This window comes from Labeo rohita, chromosome 8, assembly GCF_022985175.1.
Source record: "Labeo rohita strain BAU-BD-2019 chromosome 8, IGBB_LRoh.1.0, whole genome shotgun sequence".
Lineage (NCBI taxonomy): Eukaryota > Metazoa > Chordata > Actinopteri > Cypriniformes > Cyprinidae > Labeo > Labeo rohita.
In genome coordinates this window covers 34,986,696-35,011,081 of record NC_066876.1, presented here as the reverse complement: position 1 = coordinate 35,011,081, position 24,386 = coordinate 34,986,696, and the positions used below count along the sequence as shown (strand labels likewise).

General features: G+C 30.6%; 1 protein-coding gene across 1 annotated transcript; it reads left to right on the top strand.

The window, feature by feature from the left end:
- The first annotated feature begins 58 nt into the window (after nucleotides 1-58).
- Nucleotides 59-18,824, top strand: ppp2r2aa (protein phosphatase 2, regulatory subunit B, alpha a). Its single transcript, XM_051117922.1, has 10 exons — nucleotides 59-325; nucleotides 825-896; nucleotides 2,550-2,647; nucleotides 5,466-5,631; nucleotides 5,938-6,050; nucleotides 6,140-6,317; nucleotides 11,030-11,194; nucleotides 11,305-11,474; nucleotides 15,133-15,224; nucleotides 17,483-18,824. The coding sequence occupies exons 1-10, from the start codon at nucleotides 319-321 to the stop codon at nucleotides 17,760-17,762; spliced, it is 1,341 nt and encodes a 446-aa protein (XP_050973879.1). The 5' UTR covers nucleotides 59-318; the 3' UTR covers nucleotides 17,763-18,824.
- The last annotated feature ends 5,562 nt before the right edge of the window (nucleotides 18,825-24,386 follow it).

The window sequence follows — 24,386 nt, the reverse complement described above, 5'->3', positions numbered from 1 at the left end:
CAAATTGTCGTCACGGTTTCACCAAAAACTAGCGGTTTTGAACGTGACCACGTGTGGTCGCTGTCGGGCATCGTGCGTGAGTCGTGACGTCAGCGCAGCACGCACAGCCAGCGCGTGTGGTGATAGAATGATAGAAAAGCTAAACACGCTTCTGTACGGAGGGAATTATGAAATCAAACCGTATTCCAGCACTTTGTTAAGAAATCCAACCTTGTCTTACTGAAGTATCTTTATGAAATAACCGAGTTAGTGGAAAAGACGCTTGAAATCAACATCGAAAAATAAACAGGCCCAGGACTGAATCAGATCCAGCCCAGCATGGACGGTACATGTAACTTTAATTTCGCTTAACATCGTTTAAATATGATTCATACGGACATGTAAGGTTTGGTTGTGTATTACGTTGCTTTAACGTAACGCTGTTATTTCGGCAGCGTTTAGTGTTCACCATTGTTTGCAGATGAGTTCATTTGTTTGTGTTGAATTTGATTTGAACATGCCCTGAATTGCACATGATGTTGAATCAGAAATGCGGTCCCACCTCTGTGTTATGATGAATGCATGTGTAGATCATCAGATGTTTGATGCTGCTGTGGTCAGATGTTTGGCACTGACTGCTGGACACAGACCTGATCAACAGCTCTCCCTCAAATCCATGCGAACTTACGGGATATTTTTGTTTTTCATCAACATTTTAGTGTTTATCTGTCGATGTAAACTACATACGTCTCTGGTCCTTCACAAGTGTGGTGGTGGACGCAGATAAGGGTTTTTAATGTGGTCTTCGTGTTGGACATACAGTCTGAATTTGTCTTCGGTTCCAGGAGATGGAGACGGCCAGAGCCGCTGGTGTCTGTCCCAGGTCAAAGGAGCCGTAGATGATGATGTAGCCGAAGGTAAGACACGTCCCTGCTTCACCATGATAACCTCAGTACCACAATTAAGTTAAACGTTCTTCGATGCTCGTAAAATCTTTCTTTTAGTTGTTTTAGTAAAAGCTATCAAAGCTTTACTCTTGTTTTGATCTTATGTAATAATTGTTTATGCAGTTTATAAATATTTATGATTAAATATACACTACCAGTCAAAAGAAGTCTCTTCTGCTCACCAAGCCTGCATTTATTTGATCCTAAGTAGAGTAAAAACAGAAATATTTTTACTATTTAAAATAGCTGTTTTCTATTTGAATGTATTTTAAAATATCATTTATTCCTGTGATTTTAAAGCAGAATTTTCAGCATCATTACTTCAGTCACATGATACTTCACAAATCATTCTAATATTCTGATTTGCTGCTCAAAAAACATTTTATTATTATTATTATTATTATGTTAAAAAAAGCTGAGTAGATTTTTTTCATGTTTCTTTGATGAAATAGAAATCTTTTGTAACATTAGAAATGTCTTTATCATCACTTTTGATTTAGCTTTAATCACAGAAATAAATTACTTGTATTCAAATAGAAAACAGTTATTTTAAATAGTAAAAATATCTCAAAATTGTACTGCTTTTGCAGTAATTTTTCAAATAAATGCAGGCTTGGTAAGCAGAAGAGACTTCTTTAAAAAACATTACAAATCTTACTGTTCAAAAACTTTTGACTGGTAGTGTACGTGTAATAATAAATCTGTTATTGACTTCTAAAAAACCCCACAAAATTGTAAAACCATAATACATTTCTATAGGATCTTCAAAGCATTAGTGTGGTTGATGAGTTTTTTATTCATAATTTAAATAATTTAGTTATTTATTTACAAAAAAACAGTCTCACAATTGAGATCTTCAAAGATTGTGCAATCTTTCTTTTTGTTATTTTAGCATGATTTTTGAGAACCGTGCTGAATACTATCCAAGTTAACAAAGTTTTACTGCTGTAATGAAGTTATTTATTTACTTATTTATTGGTTGCCTTTTCATAAAAGTTTATAAATTGATACATTTTGCGTTAGTACGTAAGCATGTTTCCATCAGTGATATAATTTTTATTTATCATTTACTAATTTCAGTACTAATAAAAATGTCTTGTCTGAGAGCTGTATTTATAAAATAATTTATAATCTAATTCTTGTTGATTAGAAACGTCAAGTCCAAAAGGTCTGAGAATGACATTTATAATGTTTTTATAATACTACTAAATGATAAGTGGCGTTTCCGTTGTACTTTGGCTCTGACTTGCGACTGTTTGTGTCAAAATATGTTTTATTATATTTATATGAGGTTAAATTGTGCATGTGTTATAAACATGAAGGATTTGTTCTCCGGCTTGCGTCAGAACATGGCACGGCCCAGCACCACGCTGCCGCCCGTCACAATAAAACGACAGACAGAAAGAGAGAGAGATTGTTATTGTTAGGGAAGACAGTGATGGGGGGGTTGTTGGACATTACTGTGTGTGCAGATGCCCGAGATGCTTTTAATGCCAGGCTCCGCATGTTCCCGCCCCCACGCCCTCAGACACAAGCAGTCACTTATCTCCTCAAAAACATTCAGAGAAACAATATGCTCTCATAGTTGCTCCTTTCAAGAAGACATTATTGTGTGTGTTGCAGCTGACATCATCTCTGCGGTGGAGTTCAATCATTCCGGGGAGCTTTTGGCCACAGGAGATCGAGGTGGAAGAATAGTGATCTTCCAGCAAGAGCAAGAGGTGAGATGGATTACAGTCCATTACACACAACAATTAAAGGGAGGAGCGTAAATGAGCTTTTCAGGCTTGAAATGCAAAAGGTCCACACATGCAAACTTGGCACCTACAGACACGCCACGCAAAACGCTATTGGTTCTCGCGTATCTTGTGATCAGTTACCCTTGATTATGTCACAAATTTGCCACACATGCAAATGAGAGCATTTTTGAGTGCTGTGTTTGTTGTGTTTGCCTTTGTGCAATGCTTTTATGTAAAGTGCTTTGAGAAAGTAACTTTTAAAAGCGTTATATAAAACAAAATTATTATTATTATTATTATTATTATTATTATTATTATTTTGCATGGGTATCCACCTTATTTTTGAATGCGGAAGTTCATGCTGGTAATGTGTTAGACGTCTGGTTCGTAATCCATAATGTTCATAATTAAGATAATACATTAAAGTAATATGGTAAGACACACCAGTTTGCTATATCAAGCAGCAAAATGAGCTTTTTGTGCAGCTAAAAATAGCTGGAAGTGGATGAGACCGGAAGCCAGACACACAAAAAAATACAAATGGCTGTTATTATTATTATTATTATTATTTTTATTATAATTTTTTTGTTGTTGTTGTTATTGGCACCTCAAGACACATCATTGTTATTTCTCATGTGACATCTTCATGAGTAATTATGACACGTTGGATTTAAATATGCAAATTTGAGTGTTTTAGGTAGATTATTCTTTTAATAATACACATTACAATGCTGTTTTAGTATAATTTATATGCTGTTACGTAATAAAAGCTTATTTGAAAAATGTATATATTTTATTTTGAGTTCAGACGTAATGTATTGAAACATTTAGTCATTTTAAGCTTTTGTCATTTGTATTGATTTTTATTAACTTTTAAAGGTGTTACAAAATTAAATAATATGAAGTGTTATTATAAGTAGTATTTAATAAAAAATATATATATATATATATATATGTTATTATTATTATTATTATTATTATTATTATTATTATTATTATTATTATTATTATTATGCATGGGTATACAAACAGACATGCTTCCATCAAGGTTATTATGGTGATTATAAATTGTGATTTATAGCCCTGGAATATTTGTGGAAAGCAGAGAAAACTAAAAATATAATGGAAGTTTCTATAGTGAAAATACTCATAATAATAATAATAATAATAATAATAATGATAACGGTAATAATAATAATTATTGTTGTTGTCATCGTCATTGGCACCTCATGACATACCATTATTAGCTGTCGTGTGTCTTCTTCATGATTAATTATGACACATATTTAAATATGCAAATTTGAGAGTAGTTTAAGTAGATCATTCTTTTAATAATACACATTGCAATGCTGTTTTAGTATAATTTATATGCTATAAGCTTATTTGAAAAATGTATACATTTTATTTTAAGTTCAGATGTAATTTATTTTAAAGTTTAGTCATTTTTATTATAACCTTTTGACATTTTTATTAATTTTGAGAAAGTAACTTTTAAAGGTGTTATACAAAATAAAATGATATAAAATGTTATTATTAGTAGTGTTTTATTAATAATGATAAAGTAGTAGTAGTAGTAGTAGTAGTATTTTGCATAGGTATACAAACAGACATGCTTCCATCAAGGTTCTTAAGTTGATTATAAATTGTGATTTATAGAACTGGAATATTTGTGAAAATCAGTGAAAACTAAAAATATAATGGATTTTTTCTATAGTTAATAATAATAATAATAATAATAATAATAATGGTAATAAAAAAATAATAGTGTTGTTGTTGTCATTAGCACCTCAAGACACACCATTATTAGTTGTCATGTGTCTTCATGATTAATTATGACACATATTTAAATATGCAAATTTGAGAGTAGTTTAGCTAGATTATGCTTTTAATAATACACATTGCAATGCTGTTTTAGTATTATTTATATGCCATTATGTAATAAACATATTTGAAAAATGTATACATTTAATTTTATTAAGGTCAGACATAATTTATTTTAACGTTTAGTCATTTTATCATAAGATTTTGTCATTTTTATTAATTTTGGATTTTTTTAAATATTTCTGTTAGCTTTAATTTATTTTTATTTTAGTTTAGTTATTTTAGTATTTACTTTTATTAAAAACATTTAATATGAAATTGTGATTTTATAGCCCTGCAATATTTGTGGAAATCAGTGAAAACTAAAAATATAAAGGAATTTTCTATCGTGAAAATACTCTTTGTAATAGTTATAGTAATAATAATGATAACAGTAATAATAATAATAAAAATATTATTATTATAATTGTCGTCGTCATTGGCACCTCATGACATACCGTTGTTAGTTGTCGTGTCTTCTTCATGATTAATTATGGCACATATTTAAATATGCAAATTTGAGAGTAGTTTAGCTAGATTTTGCTTTTCATAATACACATTGCAATGCTGTTTTAGTATTTATATGCCATTTATATTTAGTGTTTATATGCCATTATGTAATAAACATATTTGAAAAATGTATATATTTAATTTTATTAAGTTTAGAAATAATTTATTTTAACATTTAGTCATTTTATTATAAGCTTGTCATTTTTATTAATTTTTGATGTTTTTATATTTCTGTTAGCTTTAATTTAGTTTAAGTTTTAGTTATTTTAGTACTTCAACTTATTTCTAACTTATTTACATTTATATTTTCAGTTAACAAAACAATTATTATTATTTTTTTTAGTTATTTAGCAATATTGACTCTTTGTCAGCATCATGAATGTCATACAGGATGTTTAAAAGGTGATGTGACATCTCTCTGTCCTATCAGAGCAAGAACCTGCCGCAGTGCCGTGCCGAGTATAACGTCTACAGCACGTTCCAGAGTCACGAGCCGGAGTTTGACTATCTGAAGAGTCTGGAAATTGAGGAAAAGATCAATAAGATCCGCTGGCTTCCTCAGAAAAATGCTGCACACTTCCTGTTGTCGACAAACGGTGAGCTAACAGATGAAATGCACATTTTTTAGTATTATTTGTGTATTATTTATTCATATTTAGAATGAGCTTTCATTTTAATTTTCAAGTTTTACTAATTATTCATTTTTATTCTTAAAAATGTTTATTTATTTATTTATTTTTTTTTCATAAAATTTTCATATAATATTATCAATTTTTTTTTTAGTACTTTAGTTAATAATAACCACAATGCTGGCACAGACACATTTATGCATTTATATGTGTAGATTGCTCTCTTATGGAATATGTAGATTATTCAATGCTCTGTTGTTTTCTTGCATGCAGATAAAACCATCAAGCTCTGGAAAATCAGTGAACGAGACAAGCGACCAGAGGGATATAATCTCAAAGAAGAGGACGGCCGCTACAGGCATCCGTCATCCCTCACAACACTACGGGTGTGAACACACTCACAACCCGCACTCACATTATGGATTATGTAATGCATAAGTAAGTCCGAAGGAGTAACAGGCTTTGCTCCGCACAGGTTCCAGTGTTCCAGCCAATGGATCTGATGGTGGAGGCGAGTCCGCGGCGGGTTTACGCCAACGCTCACACCTACCACATCAACTCCATCTCAGTCAACAGCGACAACGAGACGTATCTGTCCGCCGATGACCTCCGGATCAATCTGTGGCACCTGGACTTCACCGACCGTAGCTTCAGTATCCTGTTTATCAATTTTTTTTGTTCATTCATACACTACCGTTCAAAAGGATTTTGCTCACCAAGGCTGCATTTATTTTATTCAAAATTCTGTAATATTGCGAAATATTATTCCAATTTAAAATAACTGTTTTCTATTTGAATATATTATAAAATGTAATTTAATCCTTTGATGCAAAGCTGAATTTTTTTACCCAGGCTTCACAGTCATGTGATCCTTCAGATATCATTCATATTTTCAGTAAATTAAAGGAGAAGTCCACTTCCGGAACAACAATTCACAAATAATTTACTCACCCCCTTGTCATCCAAGATGTTCATGTCTTTCTGTCTTCAGTCGTTTAATTTAGAACAAATTATGGTTTCTGAGGAAAAAAAAATCAGGATTTTTCTCCATATAATGGACTTCATTGGTGCCCCGATTTTGAACTTCCAAAATGTAGTTTAAATGCAGCTTCAAAGGCTCTAAACGATCCCAGCCGAGGAAGAAGGGTCTTATCTAGTGAAACGATCAGTCATTTTTTTTTCAGAAAATATATATATGTATTCTTTTTAAGCACAAAGGCTTGTGTAGTACAGGCTCTGGGATGCGCATTCACGACGTTACGTACTATTGAATCACGTCGAAGGGTCACGCGGAACTACAGACCCAGTGTTTACAAAGCGAACGTGCAAAGAGAGAAAACGCTGTTTACAAACAAAAAGGTACAACGATGTCCTCCTCTCAAGTTGTAGGAGAAAATAAGATGGAGTTTTTCGCCATACTCCGTACACAGACGATGAATTTACACGTGATTCGTGGTAGTGATGGGAAGTTTGAATCATTTTACCGACTCAGCCAAATGAACAAATCTTTTTTTCGAATCATTTCGTTCATTTTAGCAAAATATAATTAAAATGTTACGTGTTACTTCCCTAACACATCTACTGCTTACACAAACGTTGATCACACTACAAACAAGACAAAACTATAATGCTATAAGAAACAGAAAAGATTAATTCATTGTGTACCTGGGTCTTTAGTCTATGATTAGCTCACCTCACCTCTTATCTGACAAGTTTTCGGGTTTGAGTCGTTCGTTCATCACGTGACAGCCCCATAAGATGAACGAACAACTCGAAAAACCTGAAGACTCCAAACAGGTGAACTAATTCCAGTACAGAACCTAATAGGATGTTGCGCATGCACAACTGAACGAATCACTCCCCGAGACGACTCGTTCTTCCCGAGTCGCATTAAAGATTCGTTCAAAATGAAAGAATCGTTCAAGAACGACCCATCACTAATTCGTAGCATCGTGAACACGCATCCCAGAGCCTGTGCTACACAAGCTTTTGTGCTTAAAATGTATAAAAACATGTATTTTTCGAAGAAAATGACCGATCGTTTCGCTAGATAAGACCCTTCTTCCTCGGCTGGGATCATTTAGAGACTTTGAAGCTGCATTTAAACTACATTTTGGAAGTTCAAAATCGGGGCACCAATGAAGTCCACTATATGAAGAAAAATCCTGAAATGTTTTCCTCAAAAACCTTAATTTCTGTACGATTGAAGACAGAAAGACATGAACATCTTGGATGACAAGGGGGTGAGTAAATTATTTGTAAATTGTTGTTCTGGAAGTGGACTTCCAGTCGCACCTGCTCAAAAATTGCATTGTTGAGAGAAAAAGCACAGCTAAGTTGAATCAATGCATAGGTCACACTTTATTGCATTCAGAAATTGCATAAAATGCCAGTAAATTAAATGTTATAAATACTATAAACTTTTATTTTAGTTCCCCTCACTCAACAAATATTTAACCTAAACAGTAACCTTATTAATAATATTTAACAAATGTTTAAATAATATTTAATATTTAAAAAAATAATTTAATGGTATTCAGAACAGAACAAGAATGAAAAATACACAACCGGTCAGAAGGTTTTGGATAGTAAGATTTTTAATGTTTATTAACAAAGTCTTTTCTGCTTACCAAACCTGCATTATCCACAATAGGTTGTTTGCAATCACGTGATTCTGAGGACGCGTGAAATGCAGCTGGAGGGCAGGAAGTGATTTTTCTCTATAGGAATCAATAGCAGAATCTCAAAATGACTATGTTTTCAGTTGTTTATGGAAATTGGTCAAAACGAGAAGTTTTATTTCATATCGTGTATGAACATCTGCTGTTGCATAAGGAGGAAAAGGCAAGAAATTCACTGAAAAAAAACTGGGAAAAGTGGTTTGTAAACCTGCGTCTGTGGTCAGGAGGAGAGTCAGATAATGCTTGTGTGTGCGAATGGTTAATAAAAGATTAATAATATTAAGATATAAAGAAATATATAAACAGATACAGGATGAGACAGTGAGAATTCACTCAATGCTAAATGCCACATGTACATACAATGCAAATAAGATATTTGCAGTTGATTACAATTGAACCTTGTGAGATTGCGATAAACTGAAGCGAGTCACAGCTTTTTAGTGACTATATGAAAGCGCTATTTGCTCGCTTTCTAGACTATAATCAATTCAGAATTTGAAATAAGTTTCGCTTTACATGCTGCTAACAGGACCAATGGCCAAAAACCCTGTACAGCAGTAGTTTTAGGAGTGACATATACCCTCATCCTTTATATAAATGTGGGAATCACTTTTGAAAGAGTTTGTTTGCTATCAGGCTTAGTTGCGTAGCTTATTTCCACAGTCTCGATGACAGGCAACTGAGGCAGCTACTTCAGTTTAGTTCAAAAATCACTTCTCTTCATAACATAAGGATCACATCCAACACATGTTGTGATTTTCTGTTTATACGTTTCTCCTGTACAGTACAGACATTCCTCCATCTCATCCGTTCTGCTTTTTCAGTCACTCCTGAAAGTTCGCTGCATGTGCAGGGTTTTGTGGCTATTGGTTTTGTTAGCAGCACGTAAAGCGAAACTTTTATTCAAATTCTGAACTGATTATAGAAAGCGAGCAAATAGCGCTTCCATATAGTCACAAAAAAGCTGTCACTCACTTCAATTTATTGCAATCTCACAATGTTTCCTTATAATGAATGACGCTCTTGGAGCTACAAATATAATATCTTGCATTGTGTCTACGTGTGGCGACTAGCATTAGGTGAATTCTCACTGTCTCACCCTGTATATATTTATATATTTCTTTATTAATATCTTAACATATTATTATATCTTTTCTTAACCATTTGCACACACAAGCATTATCCGACTCTCCTCCTGACCACAGACGGAAGTTTACAAACCACTTTTTCCTGCGCTTTTCAGTCAATTTCTTGCCTTTCCGCCCTTATGAACAGCAAATGTTCATACATGATAAAAGATATTTTGTGGTTTCTCGGTTTGACCAATTTGAGCATCCATAAACAACACAAAACATAGGCATTTTTGAGTTTCTGCTATTGATTCCTATGGAGAAATATCACTTCCTGCCCTCCAGCTGCATTTCGTGCCACAGCAATGACGTCATGTGCAAACAACCTATACAGCAAAAGTAGTAATATTGTGAAATATTTTTATTTTTTTATTAAATAACTTCTTTCTATTTGAATATATTAAAATATAATTTATTCCTGTAATCAAAGCTAAATTTTCAGCCTCAATACTCCAGTCTTCAGTGTCACATGGTCCTTCAGAAATCAGTCTAATATGCTGATTTGCTGTTCAAGAAACATTTATTATATTATCAATGTTTAAAACCGTTGAGTAAATTTTTTTTTCAGGATTCTTTGATGAATGGAAGGATCCAAACATCAGCATTTACCTGAAATAAGCTTTTGTAACATTATACACTATACCATTCAAAAGCTTGGAGTCAGTGTATATGTGAAGTGACAATTATAGAAATTAATACTTTTATTTAGCAAGGATGCTTTAACTTGATCAAAAGTGATGATAAAGACGTTTATAATGTTACAAAAGATTTCAGATAATTGTTGTTCTTCTGAACTTTCTATTCATATTCTACTCAGCTATTTTCAACATAGTAATAAATGTTTTTTTGAGCAGCAAATCAGCATATTAGAATGATTTCTGAAGGATCATGTGACACTAATGACTGGAGTAATGATACTAAAAATTAAGCTTTGAAATCACAGGAATAAATTACATTTTGAAATATATTTGAATAGAAAACAGTTATTTTAAATGGTAAAAATATTTATGAATTTTAGCATTTTTGCAGTACTTTGAATCAAATAAATACAGGTTTGGTGAGCAGAAGAGACTTCTTTAAAAAACATTAAAAATCTTACTGTCCAAAAACTTTGACTGGTAGTGTGTAAGTATAAACTAAACACAAATTATATTAACGTTAATTATAAACAGCAAGTGTGAATGAATGAGTGAAAAAACACAACTTATTAAAATATAGTAATGAACAGTTGTGCTGCTCTGAAAACAATAATTTCCACATTAATGAATAGAAGTTCAAAAGAACAGATTTTATTTGAAATGGAAAACTTTTGTAACATTATAAATGTCTTTACTGTCACTTTTGATCAGTTTAATGTATGCATCTATTCATTTTTACTAAAAACAAATACTGTATGACCAGAAACCTTTGTAATTATATTATGTAGCATATGAGTAGTTGTTGAACTAAAAAAAAAAGTGACTTTTAATTGTTTTTCATTCTTTTTCCTCATAATACACACTGTTTTGCATTCCTCATAGCATTACTAAAGTTTGCCCTTAACTGCTGACTCAGACATTGTTGATATCAAGCCGGCCAACATGGAGGAGCTGACGGAGGTGATCACGGCTTCGGAGTTTCACCCGCTCCAGTGCAACACGTTTGTGTACGGCAGCAGCAAGGGCTCCGTGCGCCTGTGTGACATGAGGGCGTCCGCGCTGTGTGACCAACACTCGAAATGTACATTTTTGAGAAGTTTCACTGCTTATTAGAAACACATAATGACACATTAGACTATAATTAGAAATACTTTTGTCGTCGTAACTCATGTATCATGTGTTTCCATGTAGTGTTTGAGGAACCCGAGGATCCCAGCACACGATCCTTCTTCTCTGAAATCATCTCATCCATCTCCGACGTCAAGTTCAGCCACAGCGGCCGATACATGATGACTAGAGATTACCTGACCCTCAAGATCTGGGACCTGCACATGGAGAGTCGACCGGTGGAAACTTACCAGGTGCAGTTTGTGTCTCTGTGGGAGATTTACCCTATAGCAAATAGTAATCCATATAGCTTTGGTGTACCAAAGCTGATCGTTGTAAAGGATTTGTTGTCGTAATGTTCTCAGCCTCATGCTGGTCTAATTTGTGTGACTGGCTAGTGTGGGACACAAAAAAAGAAATGCTGAATATTCTGGTTGTTTTATCCATGCAATTACAGTTAATCTGGACTGAGGCTTTTGAGCTTATAAAAAGTGCTTTGAGAGGAGCGTAACGTTTCGTAATTAAATAGGTTGATCCAGTCTGAGTTGATTCATTCTCAAATCACGCAGATCTTGTTTTCAGCTTCAGCTCAGGGCAGCGGTGATTATCAGTGATTGACAACTTAAATCGAAGCTGTTTTATGAGTGCAATTATGAGAAATGTGATGAAATTATGAATCAGTTTCAGAAGAATTGCTCTTATGAAACAATGTTTGTAACCTTGAATGCTCTTTATTACTTGTAGTTACATAAATGAAAAACATCCAGGAGATTCTTTAAGGTTTTCTTTTCCCTTAGAAGAAAGAAAGTCAAGAAGGTTATGTACACAAATACCATAAATGGAATAATAATTTAGCAACATTGACCACTAGGTGGCGTCATGAATTTATTTCTTGACCATCTTTATATAGGTATTCTGCATTTTTTTTATATATATATATATGACCCTGGATCACAAAACTAGTCGTAAGGGTCATTTTTTCAAAACTGAGATTTATACATCATATGAAAGCTGAATAAATAAGCTTTTCATTGACTTATCTTTGTTAGGATAGGACAATATTTGGTCGAGATACAACTATTTAAAAATCAGGAATCTGAGGGTGCAAAAAAAATCTAAATATTGAGAAAATCACCTTTAAAGTTCTTCAAATAATGTTCTTAACAATGTATATTGCTAATCAAAAATTAAGTTTTCATACATTTACAGTAGGAATTTTACAAAATATCTTGATGAAACATGATCTTTACTTTTTTGCCATAAAAGAAAAATCAATAATTTTGACCCATACAGTCTATTTTTGGCTATTGCTACAAATAAACCCCAGCGACCCAAGACTGGTTTTGTGGTCCAGGACTGAGATATATATATTATATGTATATAATTATATTTATATATATATATGATATATTTTTTTTGTTGTTGTTGTTGTTATTTTACTTAATCAAAATAACCCAACTGCAGTTTGATTGAGATTAATTGGAATGCACAATGAAAAAAACATAATTTTTAAAAATATATATATGAAGAGTTCAGATGCAAAACCAGCTAAATCCATCTGACGTCTTTCTTTAAAAAATGCATTTTTATCAGGCTCAGATGTATAGGTTTCTATGTAAGTACTGGTACTTCTGATTGGGCTGAGGCTGGTATTTTAGCGAGTTTGAAGAAAAAGTATTTGATGGATGTATAATATGTGTCGAGGGCATTCACTCACTATCATTATCTCATTTTTGACCGAGATGGCCTTTAGCTGGTTTTGCATCTGAACTCTTCATTCATATATATATATATATATATATATATTTATATATATATATTAGGGATGTGCAACCGCGATCAAGTACTCGGCTGTGACAGCAATGATTGATCATGAAAACGATGATCATGGAAAAAAAAAAATTTCTGATTGGTTGTAGCAGCACATTGGGCAGCACGCTGAGCTGTAATTGTTTAGCATGCAGTCCAAAATATCGACTTGAGAAGAGAGACATGCATGGCTTTGAAGTCACGTAGTGATGTGTGGGTTCACTACATGCATATCTGCTTCATCCATTAGAATGCGTTGGGATATTAACATTTAACATGCTGAATGTGCAGCATATTACCAGTGTTTAGTTTAATGCTCAAATGCAATGCCCGATATTGAGTTTGAGACGGTCATATTGCTTTTAGATGTTTCTTTTTTTAAAAAAAAAAATACTGATATCATAATAATGCAGCAGTCCTTTTTTTAGTCATATTTGTTCAACAGTATGCATACTTCAATTTCAGCTGTTTTCGGAATTCGTATGGCTATGAAAGCACATCACGGAGCTCACTTGCTATAGCTCACTTGCTATCTCACTATAGCGCGTAACAAAGTTCCCTGGCATTTCATGAACACAGCATTCTAATTAGAACTTTTTAGAATGTGAAATGTATAGTAAATTATATCTGCTTTCATTGCAGTTCACTGTCATGAGCGTGTAACGTAAGCGTGATGTTATAATAATGCAGAAGCCCCCGCCCAAGCCCTGCCCCCGATTACTCAATCAATCGTTTTTGAAACCTATCGAAATGAGAAATTTCCCAAAATGCCCATCCTTAATATTTTTATATAAAACGTTGCGTATGATACACTACATTAATGGCATACTGCAATTACTGTGATTATAATTAATTATAAACTTAATTATGCCACTTTACCAATTTGAATTAATTGCATGTTAAATTACAGTTGACGTTTATGCATGACTGACTTCACTGTTGACATGTACTTTTGTCTTTTCTGAAATGGAGTAAAATGAAATTTTATTTTGCACAAAATCTACTCAAAATTCTCTAAATACATATACACTACCAGTCAAAAGTTTTTGAACAGTAAGTTTTTTAATGTTAAAAAGGTTGCATTTATTTGATCCAAAATACAGAAAAATCAGTAATATTGTGAAATATTTGTACTATTTAAAATAACGGCTTTCTATTTGAATATATTTTAAAATGTAATTTATTTCTGTGATCAAAACAAAATTTTCAGCATCTTGACGTCACTCTTTAGTGTCACATGATCCTTCAGAAATCATTCTAACATGCTGATTTGCTGCTCAGAAAAACATTTTTTAATATTATTATTATTATTATTATTATTATTATTATTATTATTATTATCAATATTTAAACCAGCTGAGTACATTTGTTGTTGTTTTTTTTCAGAATTCTTTGATGCGTAGAAAAATCCACAGATCAGCATTTATCTGAAATAAAAAGCTTTTGTAACATTATGCCCTGTTCCATTTAAAAGCTTGGAGTCAGTATAAAAGAATTTATTTTTTTTTTTTTATTTAGCAAGGATGCTTTAAATTGATCAGAAGTGATGATTACGACAGTTACAATGTTACAAAAGACTACTTTAGATAAATGCTATTCATCAAAGAAACCTGAAAAATTCTACTCAGCTGTTTTCAACAGAATAATAAATGTTTTTGAGCAGCAAATCATCATATCAAAATGATTTCTGAAGAATCATGTGACTGGAGTAATGATGCTAAAAATTCAGATTTGAAATCACAGAAATAAATTTAATTTTTAAATATTTTCGATTAGAAAATATTTACATTTTCACTGTTTTTTCTGTACTTTGGACCAAATAAATGCAGCCTTCTTCCAAAAAACATTAAAAATCTTACTGTTCAAAAACTTTTGACTTGTGTGTACATATACAGCATTTTTACTACGAGTAATTGAAATTAAAGCTTCTTGGTCTACTTATACGACATTATTTTTATGGCTGTGATGACCCAGAATGCACTGATTAAAGACTGTAGCCCTGTATTAGGAAATGTCAGTATTCATTGCCTTTCCCTGTTGTCCTGTGCTTATAGGTATGCGTGACTTTAGCGTGTTTTGTGACTTTGATCTGTCTCTCTTCAGGTCCATGGTTATCTCAGGAGTAAGCTGTGCTCTCTCTATGAGAACGACTGCATCTTTGATAAGTTTGAGTGCTGCTGGAGGGGCGACGACAGGTGAGGAGTTCAGTAGTAGCGTGAGAGCCATCGTGACGTTACTGTCCAGCTAACGCATTCTGATAATGACGAAAGCATCTTTGAGCGCATTTCAGTTCATGATAAAAGCAAATACAAAGCAAACTTCAAACAGACATGAGCTGTGCACACGGCCCTGTATCGCTGTGTCCAGAGAGAGAGTCTATCAGACTAAAGCTTTTATCTCTGACTAACAGAGCGCTCACATTTACTGACACACTACACTGTTTCAGGAACTTCCTCATTTCCAGTAAATCCAGTAGAGTACATGTAACTGCATCATATATGAAATATTCAAAAAAAATCCAAAAGTGACAGTAGATATTTAAAATGTCACAGTATTTCTATTTAAAATAAATTCTGTTCATCAGCGAATCCTGAAATATAAAGCACCACAACATTTCCAACACTGATAATAATCAGAAATGTTTCTTGAGCAGCAAATCAGAATATTAGAATCATTGCTGAAGGATCATGTGACACTGAAGACTGGAGTAATGATGCTGAAAATTCAGCTTTGCATCACAGGAGTAAATTACATTTTAAAATGTATTTAAATATAAACCAGTTAATCAAAATTGTAATAATTTTTCACAATATTACTGTATTTACTGAATTTTTGATCAAATAAATGCAGCCTTGGTGAGACTTTTTTTTTTTTTTTTTCTTCAAAAAAAGGAAAAATCTTACCAACCTCATATATTTGAAAGGTAGTATAATAAAATTTACTGGCAGTAATAGTTGCTAAAATGGAATGAATAAATTTAAACTTTATTTTGCACAACAAAATTTTATCCTAAATGCACTAAATATATTTAAAAACAAACTTTTTTTTTTTAAATATTATTTTATCTGTTTACTGAAAAGCTATATGTATATTTTGTATATTTCCTATTTTCATTCATTTTAAAGTATCAGTAATGTGTCCTGTTGTGTTGATATTTTTATTAGCTTTTGTTTCTTTTAAATTTAAAGTTTTTATTAATTTTTATAGTTTTAATATAAAGGTAATGAAATTTGAAATGTAAGTTATTGAAAAAAGTAAATTAAACAAAATAAGTATTTTTTTTATATATATATTATTTTATTTCAAAGTTTGTCAAATTATTTAACAAACAATGGCTTTTTGGTGGAAATTTATTTTTTTACCCCCTAAAAAAAATCAAAGCAAATACATAATATATATCTATGTCAATCAGTGTTTTTATTGTTCTAGTTTTCATTAATAATAATTAATAGTTAATATTTTAAATCAATATTTTGAGTGTTATTTTTTTGTTTTCTGTTTTTAGTGTAATTTTAAAGCATTAGTAATTCCGTGTCATCATTTTATTACTTTTGTATATGTCTATATAGTTTTATTTATTTATTATATTATATTCATTTTAGTTTAAAGAAAATGTTAAGAATTTTATTTTATTTCAGTTAAAGTTTAAGTAACAAATTTTAATGTTTTCATTTCATTATTTAAGAATTTAAGTATTATATATTTCAGCCCTACATTTATAATTAAAATTCTAATTTATAAATTAAAATAATACATGTAAATGATAAATTAAATCTCTATCTATCTCTCTCTCTCTCCCTCTCCCTCCTGAGATTAACTTTTAATTTTTTTTAATGTTTATATTAGTTTATTTTTTAAAAATCAAGTTACACTAAATGAAAAATGTGTAATAATTTTTGTAAATAAGTATAATTTCTTTTTAATTTTAATAAACACTTTTTTTTTTTTTTTTTTTTTTCTAAATAGTTTACTTCATTATTTAATATTTGTGACCCTGGACCACAAAACCATCTGAAAGATAAATAAATAAGTTTTCCATTGATGTATGCTTTGTCAGGATAGGAGAATATGTAGCCAAGATACGACTATTTGAAAATCTCCTTTAAAGTTGTCCAAACGAAATCCTCAGCAATGCATATTACTAATCAAAATGAAGATTTGATATATTTACAGTAGGAAGTTTACAAAATATCTTCATGGAACATGATCTTAATATCCTAATGATTTTTGGCATAAAAGAAAAAATGATCATTTTGACCCATAAAATGTATTTTTGGCTACCGCTACAAATATACCCGTGCTACATAAGACTGGTTTTGTGGTCCAGGGTCACATAGAATATATATTTATATATTTCAGCCCTACATTTATAACGCAAATTATTTAAAATGTTAAAAAACGTTTGTAATGCGTCCATCATTTTCTCATCGTTTTCCATCTCTGTCATTCTCAGCGAGGTCATGACAGGCTCCTACAACAACTTCTTCCGGATGTTCAACCGCGACGCCCAGCGCGACTCGACCCTAGAGGCCTCGTGGGAGAACGGCTCCCCCGGCTGCCCGCTCAAGACCTGGCGCGTGTGCACGGGGAGCCGGCGCAAGAGGAACGAGATCGGCGTCGACTGCCTGGACTTCAGCAGAAAGATCCTGTACACCTCCTGGCATCCTCAGGATAACATCGTCGCGCTGGCGACAGTCAATAACCTTTACATATTCCAGGAGAAACCCAATTAGGGATTTCAAACGGCTTCGTCCCCATTCCTAGCTGCAAGAGTCAGACGGGACACACGCTAAGCACAACGTCTCTCCTGAAACTCATAGTCTTAATATTAACCACTGTAGTACACGAAAAACCTTTTGGATTACTCTATTACGTTAATTGAAACACTGTAGGCCGGAAAGAAGGGATTTTTAGTTGGTCTTACTGTATTTGTTCTTTTTTTTTTATTTTGCACATTGTCCGTTTTAGCTTTAATCGGAAACATCAGTCATTTCTGGGTTACGAACACACAACTGACTTGCGAGCAACCAGAAGAATCCTGTTTAATAAGTTTGCAGAATCATAACGAATCAATTCGACTCCTCACGCACTGATCGCTCCCTTCTGAACTCAGGCCTGGTGCAACGGGACGTTTCCTTCACCAAACGCTCAGTCTAACGCCTGACATTCGTCCACAAGTGCAATTGCCTTGAAGCAGGGTTCCCAGATAGCTCCATTATTCCCTACATTAAGACCCTAATGGGTACAACTAATCGTGGCATTAATTTTATGCAATATATTAGTCTTGGAGGAAGGGGAGACTTTTTAATCGGTCTCTTTTAATTATTTTATAGAGACACACAAATGTTTAAAGTCTTACGTAAATGTTTGTGCAGATGTGCATGTGTTATGATTTCCGGCATCTGTTGACGCGTGACGTTTTATTTGCAGCTTTTTAATACAGAATGGTTCCTATGAGGTAAAGAATGCTCTAGATATTTTTATATGAATTTTCGAGAATTGAAATTATGTCAGTATTCGGTGTATTAATGCTGTTGACTGGTGCAGAATGATTCTGTATAATGGAGTGTGTTTACATGGAAATCAGGCCTGCTGTATATGAACAAACCCTGAAGTATGTTCCCTTTATCTTAATAGTTGTACAACCCAAAATGTAAAATAAAACTTAATTTTAAGACTGAAAGCATGGGCTCGTTTTTGCGTTCGGAGGTCGGGGAAGGAAAATCCAATATGGAGGTCTTTGAACATCTGCTCCACATTTAGGTTAGCAGCAACAAATAGGGCAGCCAGAAATGAATCTGTGCCTGAGCTATTTTAGGAGTTTGTGATCTGTGAACTGAAGTAACGAGTTTTTAGGTTGTCGTGATGACACTGCATGTAAACACTGGATGGTGTCTATTGTTTAAAATAGGAGCAACATAACTCAATACAACCCCTGTGATCATGTTTATGTAATGTTTGCAGATAGATATCACATTACTTTCATCTACACTTGACCCTCGAACATATTCTATCTGGTATTTTTATTTGATCTACTTTTTCTTGATCCTTTAACACAAACACACTCTATTCTATTTCCATTCTATCTGCTTATTTTCTTTTTATGTATTAAAAAAATAACATTGACCCTCTAACATTAGCATTCTCTATTTTTTTTCTATCTACTTGTTTTTTTATTTATTAAAAAATAAAATAAGTGATCCTCTAACACTAGTGTTCTCTATTCTTTTTTTATTCTACTTGTTTTCTTTTTATTTATTAAAAAAATAAAATAATTGACCCTCTAACACTAGCATTTTCTATTCTACTCTATTTTTGTTGCTTTTAAATGGGGGCAAAAGAAAGTTTAGTTTTTTTTTATTACATAAAAGCAAATGCAAACATATCGAGATATATATTGAATCTCTTAAAACTTTTGACAATATCGAGATATCAAATTTTTAATATATATCGCCCAGCCCTACTCTCTGTTCTATTTCAATTCTATCTGCTTGTTTTCTTTATATGTATTGAAAGAAATAAAATAATTGACCCTCTAACATTAGCATTCTCTATTCTTTTTCTATTTGATCTACTTGTTTTTTTATTTAAAAAAAAAACCTTGACCCTTACACTAACACTCTATTTCAATTCTATCTGCTTGTTTTCTCTTTGTTTTTAAAAAATAAAATAACTGACCCTCTAACATTAGCATTCTCTGTTCTTTTTCTTTTATCTACTTGTTTTTTATTATAAAAAAACCCTTGATCTTTTAACACTAACACACTCTATTCTGTTTCAATTCTGTTTTCTTTTTATGTATTAAAAAATAACATTGAGCCTCTAATATTAGCATTCTCTATTATTTTTCTATTTTATCTACTTGTTTTATTTAAAAAAAAAAACTTGATCTTTTAACACTAACACTCTCTGTTCTATTTCAATTCTATCTGCTTGTTTTCTTATTTATTAAAAAAATAAAATAATTGACCCTCTAACAGCATTTTCTATTCTTTTTCCATTTGATCTACTTGTTTTTTATTTAAAAAAACCTTGACCCTTTAACACTAACACACTCTATTCTATTTCAATTCTATCTGCTTGTTTTCTTTTTATGTATTAAAAAATAACATTGACCCTCTAACATTATCGTTCTCTATTCTTTTTCTATCTACTTGTTTTTTTATTTATTAAAAAATAAAATAAGTGATCCTCTAACACTAGTGTTCTCTATTCTTTTTTTTTCTTTTTTCTCTATTCTACTTGTTTTCTTTTTATTTATTTAAAAAAATTTGACCCTCTAACACTAGTATTCTCTATTCTACTGTTTTTGTTGTTGTTTTTAAATGGGGGCAAAAGAAAATAATTTTTTTTTTCTTACTTACAAGCAAATGCAAACATATCGAGATATATATTGAATATCGTAAAAATTTATATAATATTGAGATATCAAATTTTTATATATATCGCCCAGCCCTAGTCTCTATTCTATTTCAATTCTATCTGCTTGTTTTCTTTATATGTATTAAAAAAATAAAATAATTGACCCTCTAACATTAGTATTCTCTATTCTTTTTCTTTTGTCTACTTGTTTTTTTTATTAAAAAAACCTTGACCCTTTAACACTAACACACTCTATTCTATTTCAATTCTATCTGCTTGTTTTCTTTTTATTTATTAAAAAATCAGATAATTGACCCTCTAATATTAGCATTCTCTGTTCTTTTTCTATTTTATCTACTCATTTTCTTTTTATTTATTAAAAAAATTAAATAATTGACCCTCTACCCACTAGTGTTCTCTTCGTTTTCTATTCTACTTGTTTACTTTTTATTTATTTAAAAACCTTGACGCTTTACACTAACACTCTATTCTATTTCAATTCTATCTGCTTGTTTTCTCTTTGTTTTAAAAAATAAAATAATTGACCCTCTAACACTAGCGTTCTCTACTCTATTTTTGTTGTTTTTAAATGGGGCAAAAGAAAATCATGTTTTTTTATTATTTAAAAGCAAATGTAAACATATTGAGATATATATTGAATATCATAAAAATTTTGACAATATCGAGATACCAAATTTATATATATATATATCGCCCAGCCCTACTCTCTATTCTATTTCAATTCTATCTGCTTGTTTTCTTTTTATTTATTAAAAAATAAGATAATTGACCTTCTAATATTAGCATTCTCTATTCTTTTTATATTTTATCTACTTGTTTTTTTCATTTAAAAAAAAACTTGATCTTTTAACACTAATACACTCTATTTCAATTCTATCTACTTGTTTTCTTTTTATGTATTAAAAAATAACAATAATTGACCCTCTAACATTAGCATTCTCTATTCTTTTTCTATTTGATCTACTTGTTTTTTTTTATTAAAAAACATTGACCATTTAATACTAACATACTTTATTCTTTTTCTATTTTATCTACTTGTTTTCTTTTTATTTATTAAAAAATAAAATAATTGACCCTCTAACACTAGCGTTCTCTTCTTTTTCTATTATGCTTGTTTACTTTTTATTTATTTAAAAACCTTGACCCTTTACACTAACACACTCTATTCTATTTCAATTCTATCTGCTTGTTTTCTCTTTGTTTTAAAAAATAAAATAATTGACCCTCTAACACTAGCGTTCTCTTCTTTTTCTATTATGCTTGTTTACTTTTTATTTATTTAAAAACCTTGACCCTTTACACTAACACACTCTATTCTATTTCAATTCTATCTGCTTGTTTTCTCTTTGTTTTAAAAAAATAAAATAATTGAACTACTAACATTAGCGTTCTCTATTTTTTTTTATTTTATCTTCTTGTTTTTATTAAAAAACTTGACCCTTTAACACTAACACTCTCTATTCTATTTCAATTCTATCTGCTTGTTTTCTTTTTATGTATTAAAAAAAAAATAAATAACTGACCCTCTAACACTAGCATTCTCTGTTCTTTTTCTAATCTACATGTTTTCTTTTTATTTATTAAAAATAAAATAATTTACACTCTAAGTCTTGCATTCTGTTCTTTTTCTATTTCATATGCTTGTTTTCTTTGTATTTATTAAAAATAAAATAATTGACCCTCTAATATTTATTATAAAAATAACTGACCCGTTAACACTAGCATTCTCTATTCTTTTTCTATTCTATCTACTTTTCTTTTTATTTATTATAAAAAATGAAAATAATTGACCCTCTAACAATAGCGTTCTCTGTTCTTTTTCTAATCTATGTTTTCTTTTTATTTATTAAAAAATAAAATAATGGACACTAACACCAGCTTCTGTTCTTTTTCTATTTCATCTACTTGTTTTCTTTTTATTTATTAGAAAATAAAATAATTAACACTCTAAGTCTTGCATTCTCTGTTCTTTTTCTATTTCATCTACTTGTTTTCTTTTTATTTATTAAAAAATAAAATAATGGACACTAACACCAGCTTCTGTTCTTTTTCTATTTCATATGCTTGTTTTCTTTGTATTTATTAAAAATAAAATAATTGACCCTCATTTATTATTTATTAAATAAATAACTGACCTTCTAACACCAGCGTTCTCTTTTCTTTTTCTATTCTACTTGTTTTCTTTTTATTTATTATAAAAAAATAATAATAATTGACCCTCTAACATTAGCATTCTCTGTTATTTTTCTAATTTACTTGTTTTCTTTTTATTTATTAAAAAATATATAATTGACTCTCTAACGCTAGCATTCTCTCTTCTTTTTCTACTGTATCTACTTGTCTTCTCTTTATTTAATAATTGACCCTCTGACATTAGCATTCTCTATTCTTTTTCTATTATATCTTCTTGTTTTTATTTTATTTATTTAAAAAAATAAAATAACTGACCCTCTAATATTATAAAAAATAATTGACCCTCTAACAATAGCGTTCTCTGTTCTTTTTCTAATCTATGTTTTCTTTTTATTTATTAAAAAATAAAATTATGGACACTAACACCAGCTTCTGTTCTTTTTATTTATTAGAAAATAAAATAATTTCTAAGTCTTGTACTTGTTCTTTTTCTATTTTATGCTTTTTTCTTTTATTTATTAAAAATAAAATAATTGACCCTCTAATATTTATTATAAAAATAATTGACCCTTTAACACTAGCGTTCTCTATTCTTTTTCTATTCTATCTACTTGTTTTCTTTTTATTTATTAAAAAAATAAATAATTGACCCTCTAACACTAGCATTCTCTATTTCTTTTTCTATTCTATCCACTTATTTTCATTTTATTTATTAAAAAAACCCAAAAATAATTGTCCCTCTAACACTAGCGTTCTCTGTTTTTTCTATTTCATCTACTTAAAAAATCAAATAATTAAGAATCTCTGTTCTCTATTCTTTTTCTATTTCGTCTGCTTGTTTTCTTTTTATTTATTAAAAAAATATAATTGACCCTCTAACATTATAAATAATAACTGACCCTCTAACAATAGCGTTCTCTGTTCTTTTTCTAATCTGTTTTCTTTTCATTTATTAAAAAATAAAATAATTTACACTCTAAGTCTTGCACTCTCTGTTCTTTTTCTATTTCATATGCTTGTTTTCTTTATATTTATTAAAAATAAAATAATTGACCCTCTAATATTTATTATAAAAATAATTGACCCTTTAACACTAGCATTCTCTATTTCTTTTTCTATTCTATCCACTTATTTTCATTTTATTTATTAAAAAAACCCAAAAATAATTGTCCCTCTAACACTAGCGTTCTCTGTTTTTTCTATTTCATCTACTTAAAAAATCAAATAATTAACACTCTCTGTTCTCTGTTCTTTTTCTATTTCGTTTGCTTGTTTTCTTTTTATTTATTAAAAAATAAAATAATTGACCCTCTAATATTTATTATAAAAATAATTGACCCTCTAATACTTCTCTGTTCTTTTTCTATTCTTATCTACTTGTTTTCTTTTTATTTATTACAAAAAATGAAAATAATTGACCCTCTAACATTAGCATTCTCTGTTCTTTTTCTAATTTACTAGTTTTCTTTTTATTTATTAAAAAAAATAGATAATTGACTCTCTAACGCTAGCATTCTCTCTTCTTTTTCTATTGTATCTACTTGTTTTCTCTTTATTTATTATAAAAAATGAAAATAATTGACCCTCTAACATAAGCATTCTCTATTCTTTTTCTATTATATCTTCTTGTTTTTATTTTATTTATTTAAAATAAAATAACTGACCCTCTACTATTTATTATAAATAATAATTGACCCTCTAACAATAGCATTCTCTGTTTATTAAAAAAAAATACTCTCTAACACTAGCATTTTCTTTTTATTTATTATTAAAAAAATATATATCTTTCTGTCTATCTGTAATATATGTATTTTGTATAGAAACGAGAGCTTACTTTTCTG